The sequence below is a fragment of the Anguilla rostrata genome, chromosome 10, assembly GCF_018555375.3.
Source record: "Anguilla rostrata isolate EN2019 chromosome 10, ASM1855537v3, whole genome shotgun sequence".
NCBI lineage: Eukaryota > Metazoa > Chordata > Actinopteri > Anguilliformes > Anguillidae > Anguilla > Anguilla rostrata.
This window is the reverse complement of record NC_057942.1, coordinates 10,680,345-10,688,528: the sequence shown is the minus strand read 5'-3', so window position 1 is coordinate 10,688,528 and position 8,184 is coordinate 10,680,345. Positions and strand designations below refer to the sequence as shown.

Sequence of the window (8,184 nt, the reverse complement as noted above, 5' to 3'; positions counted from 1 at the left end):
TCAGAAATATAATCCTCATTAATCAGAGGTAATAAACTGTCTGTATTTTACCAAAAGTGCTTAAGCTTCATGTGGAAATTTCAAATTTGAACCAATTTTTTTTTTTATTTTATCTTTTTTTAAACAATTTTTTAAAATAAGTTCCAAGTTTAACCTACTGACTGACATGTGAACATTACTATGAAGAAAAAAATAAATTCAGAACAAAGGTTTTGTGCTTTCAAAACAACTTTATTATGACAAATAAAACATGGGAATGAAGTGCCACACCATTTGATTATAAATTATGGAAATGAGGGAACCTAAACCAAAAACTGAGACAATTGCAGTCAGAAAAAAAAAAAAAAAGCCAAGTAAAGCAGGTCCAAAAGGAGGAATCGTTTCCGCCCGCCAGCCACCACAGCTCTTGTAAAGCACATATGAATGTTCTGCTGAATTGCTGTGGGACAAGGACGTGCGCCTCGTCCCACGCCTCACTCTCCCATTCCCAACCCAATAACCCCCACCCCCACCCACACCCCCCCCCTCTGCGCACAGCAGCCTATAAAACTAGACTGCCAGAGTCAGGCTGCAGCAAATTCACAGGTCATCATCTTCATCTGGCAGGGCAGTAGACTGGGCCACCTGTGGAGAGGAGATGCGAAGAGATATTAGCTACGTCAGGGCATTCAGTTCAGGGACAAAAAGGAAACCACTTTAAATGTACCAATCGTGAAGTGCACTTCCATTACAGTATTACACTGCTCCTTTTTTTCCCCCCTAAGACTGAGTCTCGTTTGACCTCGTCTGCCCCTTCTCCTTAAAACACTATGAAACTCCAATCGCTTAAGTATTCGCACAAAGCAGCTAACTTTTTGATGTCAGTGTATGGGTGTGATGCAGCTACTGGAGGGGATGTAGTCAGGTCACAGAACCATCCCTGAGATCAGGGGCGGCCCACCCTGATCTCAGCAAAACCAGCTAACCCTGCTGATTTTCATTGCCATTCAAAATATAAATGTTAAATCAACAGTTGATTATAGTTAACATCACATTTCTCCCCACAATTTCACCTTGGGTCTAAACGGGATGCAAACTAAACAAACATAAAAAATAAACTAGCAGATTCTGTGGCTTTCCAGACCAGTGCCATAGAATTCCCAAGAGGACGAAAACCAGCACACTCCAATATGGGCTTAAAAGGTTTAGTCTGAAAGCTTAACTGGCAAGACTTCACACATACCAAAATATTTTAGTTTATTTAAATCTAAAATTCAATCTATTTTCACAGAAGGACATTTACCAAAACAACTCAGCCTTGCTCAAAGGTATAGTGGATGAGCTCAACTGTAGAACTTAACCTGCAACCAACTGCTGCTGCAGGCTCATCAACTTGTAATGGCTTTTCCATTTGCATGGTTATTAATGCAACTTGCCAAGATGCCTAAAGACTCAAGCTACTCCAAATATTCAGTCAAAAACACAAATCCTGTTTTAATCATACAAAATGCCAGTTGCAACAATGTTCAAATTATAATATTGTTATTTTCCACCCATAGAAATTGGGAGAAAGCAAATGTATTAAATTCTTAGAGTTGCACAACAGTCAAAACACCTGCGCAGTTTCATAACGGTTGCATAACCCTTTAGTCACGACCGCCTGTGCCGTACCTGTAGTTCCTCCTCGTACTGTTTGGCCATCTGGGGGTCCATGACAACCTCTGGAGGTGCCAGGGCGGGCATGGCCACAAACTCCAGATTTGGGTCACCAATCAACTTCCTGGCCAGCCAGAGGAAGGGCTTCTCAAAGTTGTAGTTGCTTTTAGCAGAGATGTCGTAATACTGAAAATATGGACAAGCGACAAGATTAAGAGCTCTGCAGAAATTCATCTGCACAAGCCAGACATACCATGTCAACAAATGCTACTCTAGACTAGTGGTTCCCAATCCCAGTCCCAAGAGGGTTTTAAACAGGATGCAAATTGAAAAATTACTTGCTGAATTCACACCAGTCAAGAACTGTGCTTTTTACAAGAAGCAAGTCACAGCAAAGTCATTTATATTGTGGAGTCAGCAAATTCTGGAAGCACTGATGTACAACTGATCTAGATGCATGCACAATGGTGGAGCGGAGTCTGTACCTGCAAGTTCTTCTTTCTGTGGAAAACGATGGCCTTGGCTTTGACTTTGCGGTCTTTGATGTCGACTTTGTTTCCGCACAGAACGATGGGGATGTTCTCACAGACACGGACTAGATCTCTGTGCCAGTTGGGAACGTTCTTATAAGTTACCCTCGACGTCACATCGAACATGATAATGGCACACTGGGCTGAAAGAACAAATCTGGATGTTAGACACAAATGCAGCAATCAAACCAGGCAAACTAAAAAATAAAAATCAATCCAATCACCTAATTTCCTATTCATTACGGTAAACAAACCAGACAATTTATTTTGATGTACAAATTGATGGACAACAACTTTTCACATATGGCTTTGTAATTGGTAGTTTGCTTGTGATCAATGACAGAAGTAGTGGAGATGTCCAACTAGGCAATACAGCAAACACTGGAAGGCTGGCAGTTTGCATTTGGATACCAAACTAAAATTGGAGCCAGTAGAGTGAAATTTGACAAGAGTATCCTTTGGTTTAAATACTGTACAGCACAAGGAAGGACCTTTATAAGCACAAGGTTAGCGATTCCAAAAAGGAGAAGCATGGCTGTGTTCTTCAGTGAAGAAAAGAACAGCCCGAATTTCCCCTCTAGATGTAAAACAAGCTGAGACACTCAAAGCTTTAGGATGCACTCTTCACGTCGCATAAGGGCACCAGCAAAGCACAGAAAGGAACCGTTTCCTGTCCTTACCTTGAATGTAATAGCCATCACGCAGACCTCCAAACTTCTCTTGTCCGGCTGTGTCCCACACGTTGTATCTTATAGCTCCTCTGTTGGTGTGAAAGGTGAGTGGATGGACTTCAACACCCAAAGTGGCTGCAAAACAAAGGAAAATCCATTTGACAATGAATGCTCAAATCTGATTTAATGCTCAAGGAAAATGCAATTGTGAAATCTTCTGGTTAAAAAAACATAACTAATGTTAGAGTACAAGGAGTGGACTGCAATAACAGCAGATTTACAACTAGCGTAGAAGTTGTCAATGTACCAGATAAGTTTCACCATAGGGACGCCTTATCACACAAACTGCAAAGAATGAGGTAACCAACATGAACTTGACATTTTCAGGAGAACTTTAGTCTGTGTAATTACATAAGCCATTAAAAGCCTATTCACTTGTATGGAATGCATAAGCAGCCACAGTATAACCTTGTGTTATGAGATGATTTTTAAATAATTGATGTTAGTCATAAACCTTTGCAAGTTTGAATCAATTAATTAGTAACGCCCACATTTTGAAATTGCATCACACAGATGCTCACTAATTTTTAAGGGATGCAGGAGAGGGAGGGGTCTTTCCAAGCAGAATTGCTTGAGTTGAAAAAGTAGTGACGTTATGAGTGTCAATCATGCCTACACCGTGCCAGCATTGGCTTGGTTCCAGTTCCTTGCATTAAAAACTGCAGTGTGCTTAAAAATGCCTCTGAACTTGAGCTGCAGCAAGATTTTATTATTTTGAAAGGAGACAGCAAGTTTGTCTGAGCTGCGCATGAAGTGTCTTCCTCCAACTCAAGTGTGTGTGTGTGTGTGCGCGCCCAACTTAGGGTTGAGTGATATGAAGCAGCAGCAGTTTACATCACATGCTTTGTAGGAGAGAACGTGCTCTTGTGCTCTCTCCATTTGACAATGGAGGTTACAATGGTGGACTATCAGATAAGTGTGGCTGCATTCTGTAATAGTTGCAGAGGTTTGAGCACAGTGAACTGAGCAATCCAGGCATGAGTATCAGGGCTTGGACTAAAATATGGGTACAGTAGATGGCGAGAAAGTGGTGGATTCTTCGCACGTTGTACAGAAACTATCTGCATTCCTGGCATACGGCTGCAATATGGCAGGCCAAGGAGAGGTGACCGAGGGTTATCCTAAGGCCTCTTACAGTAGAAGTGTTCAAGTGAATTTTCATGTTGCATCAAGCCCACGGGAGTGATGTTAGTTATTCAGACTGGGGGGGGGGGGGGGAAGAGAAAAAGCCATTCCAGAACGAACTGCTTTTCATTCCCTCAGGGGGATCATGGGAGCCATGGTAGTCTTAAAAGGTGGGTCCTCAGTCTGTCTATAGAGAACTCTGCTGTCCTGATCATTGTAGGGAACTCAGTTCAGAGGTCTGAGTAGTGTAGGGTTACGGTCATTTCAAGTATTAAAAACAGCAACTGAAGTCACTGGTTGAGATCAACTTACCCACATATTTCTTTTCAAACTCTCCTGTCAAATGTCGCTTCACAAAGGTTGTTTTTCCAGTGCCACCATCTCCAACCAGGACTAACTGTAAGGAAATGTCACCAAAAGCAGGCTTACATGTTTTGCACAAACCCAGGCAAAGGATTATCAGTGCTTCAATGAACACATGAAAATGCAACAGGGGACCAACCTCAGTTCAAAAGTTGAATAGATGAATCAAGGTTACAGCCTTCAGCCGAGACAAATTATGTGTCTGTGGCAACTTACATTCCAAAGCAAGGTTCTCACTCAGTTCAAATTTATATTAATTACATGTTAAAACCGGTAGTTCATGAGGTTTTTAATTATTTGTAATCACCTCCCACCCACATATTTGCTAAATAAGTCCAGGCCAAACATACACCAAAACAAATGACAAATCTCCCGATTACATTCCAGGATGAGAACACTTTCACGCAAACCCAAAGCCACTGAGGCACCACATCTTTGTATACAGTCATTACATCATGAGAGCAGTTATACATCCTGGAATCACTACAAAATGCCACATTCGGGAACAGAGAATTTACTCTACACTCATCGCCAAACATGCCAAATGAGAGAATAACTGTTCATAATACACTGATTATTTGAATAAAAACAAGCTTACTTTAAACTGGACTTGAGGCTCTTGCGCTGGCACCGCCATGACTGATTTAAGTTAACCTGAAAAGAAGAGAGAGAATCTGTTAGTTGACCAACTTGCTTACATTGTAGCAATGATACGAGGGGCTTGGTCAGATCTGCTTTAATCTGAATATGCGACACAGACAGCTTTCAGTTGTCTCATGTTCATTCAGTGTTAGAAGTGTCAAGACGGGATACAGGAGATTTCGGGAAGTAGAACAAAATCGTGCCTTACTCCTTATGACAAATTTCTGACCTCATTTTCAGCTATACTAAGCTCGCTGGGACATAAAGGTAGCGGAATAAAGAGTGGGAGCTAGTAACACTAGGTAGGTACCTAGCGTTGCTAGTTTCCGCAGGTTTTAGTTGGATACCTTTCCGTCAGGCAGGTTTATCCTTTGTTTGGCCAACAAATAAGGTCAAAAACCTTCCACGATTTAGCCTACTTTTAATTCTATCGGGGCGAACCTATCGTATAGGACACCACTTCCTGAAATCTTATGTCTCTCATCTAGACACAACCGGTTAGAACAGGGCGAGGCAATGGGACGGTGAGGCCACGTGTTAGAAACCAGAAATGCTTATACTAGCTAGCTAGTACAAAAGGATCTAAAAGTTAGCTAGCCAGCCAAATACAGAACTGAGATAGCAACACGACATGGCTAACCAACGTATCTACAGTTCAACTTGCCATGGTGGACCCATCTTTAACTGTAGCCACAGTCACACCAACCGACATGGCTGTCTTGCTAACAAACGTTAGCCAGCAAACTATTGTCCACTCGTTCAAATTCGAAGGGATGATGGGCCTAGTTGCTCAACATTAAATAAGTGGTTGGTTACCAAAAAAAACTCGGAAAAACGTCACTTTGGTACGTCAATGACACATTTGGCAAACTAGTCTTTTCATCATGGACAGCAAACGTTCGTTAGCTCCGTTACTTATTCGCTAGCTAGTCTTTTTCATTGGGCCCTTTCACCAGCTGCCTTGGCTCTCCACTTTCCGGTAGCTACCAAGAAAGCTAGCAAGCTCAGTACTGATTTGTAGTGTGGGTACATCTGCAGCTTTTAAAGACTAAAGTTCGTCAAGAGGCTCTTAATATTAGTTTACCTTAAGAGTACATGTACTTAGGCATAAAGCGTACAGATAGAGCAGCCGATTCACCACTTAAAGCGAACTGATTTCAAACAGCGTCAGTCCTACCCCAGGAAATGCAATATGCTACGAAGTTGGCAATAAATGATATCGTTTGCAACACAGCAAACTAAATTACTATGGTGAAGGCTTAATTTATGACTACTAACATTTCTACGACTGCGAGGAGTGAAAATTCAGCTGTTAAAGTGCAGTCTCATTGTCACATTAAAAGCCCGCCAAGTGGTTAGCTAGCTAGCCACAATAGCGACCATTCCCATAAAAGTATAGACGTAGCTACATCCAAAGTTCGATATATGGCGAGAAAAGCGTAAAACACGAGTCTACAAATATCCAGGTCAATACATGCACACACATATTATATAGCAGCTTTGCGGATGTCTTTGATTGCTGATGGATTCTCTTTTCTAGTAACTTACCTTCTTTTACCGCACAGCAGCCTTTCAGGGAATGTTCTGAAGAAAATGGCTGATTCGCTTTTGAAGCTGTAGTGTACACCCCTATCACGTGATTATTTTTCTCCATGGCAACTCGCGGCAAGATTCGTGCGCGCATCAGCATACTTGTCTACTATTGAGTATACAATGAAACTTGTGTAGGCTACTCAATAGTTGGCAAGAACACTGCCTTAGCGCATAAACACTTCATGGTTTGAATCAGTCACCACTCTCCACTATTGAATTCTATAGTTGTGTTTCAAACTGTATGGCTGTGTTTCAAACTGTATATACTTGTGTTCTGTCTGGACTCTACAGCATATAGTAGGTATGGGAGTAAAATGCTCACGTGATCAAGTGCGTTCCAAACTCAACCACAACCATGCAAGTGAGATTTTGCCTTAAGTCATTATCTTGGAGCTCTTGGGAGGACTAAATATCATGCTTTGAACACTGAAGCCAATGTTTCTGTGCTTTGCCTTCCCAAGTAGCCTTTGCGTTTTCTGATCTGTATTTGAGAGTGAAGAAACCATGCTTTACAGCAGGGATGGGCTTTGCTTGGTCGACAGTGTTATGTGGGTGAATGGGCTGCATTTGGTTTGTGTAAAAAATAGTGATTTGTTTTCAGGCCAAAGAGCTGAACTTTTGTCTCATCAGAGAACAGAACATTTTTCTAGAATTCTTCTAGGTCTCAGGATCTGTCACATTGATTCTGGTATGACGATGTTAATTGGCCTTTCTTGGCAGTGGCTTCTGTCTATCCACTCCCCCAAAGAGGTGAAATCTGTGAGGTGCTGAAGAGATTGTTGATTTGTTGATCTCTGGACAGTTTATCCCATTCTAGCCAGTGAGCTCTGCAACTCTGTCAGTATTGTAGCTGGACTCTTGGTCACTTCTCTGACAGTTGCCCTTCTTGTCCGGTTGTTTGGTAGGATGACCTAATCTTGGAAGTGCTTCAGTTGTGCCATATTTTTCCACGTTACAATGGAATGAACAGTGCTCCTAGGAGGGTTCAAATCTTTTAATAACCTTCACAAACATGTTGCCTTCTAACAACTGTATCTCAAGTTCCACAGGCTGTTCCTAGCTGATGTGACAGTTTGACAACTGGAATTTCATATAAGCATTGTGTTTGTTTTAATTACTTTAACAACCTTACTCAACCATATCATTACTTTAAAAATTACTCTTGATATGTGGCTTGATGCTTAGGCTATACCGTGTTATGAAATTGTGTTTTCACCATCCATATTCAGTAACTCTAACGCGTAGTCTCTCAAAAACATGGCTTTAAACATGCTAGAAATGATATACTCGAGATTCAAACTGCTTTCCTGCTTGTTTGTTATTGTTGTCTATTCAATTATCCGTGTTCTCACGTATCCAATATGCCTCTTCCCAAAACACGAAGAATTGTTAATATGAGAAATTTGTATAGACATAAGGTGGCATCAGAGAGCTAAATATCAATTAGACCATTGCACAATTGTTATGCTATATATGACATACATATGGCCCACAGACTAGAATAAAACGTCTATTAAATAACTGTCAAAAAAGGATTTGAAGATAGCAAATATTTATAGACTTAA

General features: G+C 41.2%; 1 protein-coding gene across 1 annotated transcript; it reads right to left on the bottom strand.

Annotated features, from left to right (window-relative positions):
- Positions 1-210: 210 nt before the first annotated feature.
- LOC135264943 (GTP-binding nuclear protein Ran-like) lies at positions 211-6,676 on the bottom strand. Its single transcript, XM_064354020.1, has 7 exons — positions 6,575-6,676; positions 4,983-5,038; positions 4,334-4,418; positions 2,846-2,971; positions 2,121-2,308; positions 1,651-1,821; positions 211-624 (listed from the first exon to the last, which is right to left on the bottom strand). Exons 2-7 carry the CDS (start codon positions 5,019-5,021, stop codon positions 580-582), a joined length of 654 nt encoding a protein of 217 aa, XP_064210090.1. The 5' UTR covers positions 5,022-5,038; positions 6,575-6,676; the 3' UTR covers positions 211-579.
- Between the last annotated feature and the right edge of the window lie 1,508 nt (positions 6,677-8,184).

Coding starts and splice junctions, on each gene's coding strand:
- LOC135264943 (XM_064354020.1), bottom strand. CDS start 5,021: ATGGCGGTGCCAGCGCAAGAGCCTCAAGTCCAGTTTAAA. Junction 2,309..2,845: donor TGATGGCTATTACATTCAAG/GTAAGGACAGGA, acceptor TTGTTCTTTCAG/CCCAGTGTGCCATTATCATG. Junction 1,822..2,120: donor ACAGAAAGAAGAACTTGCAG/GTACAGACTCCG, acceptor CCATATTTTCAG/TATTACGACATCTCTGCTAA.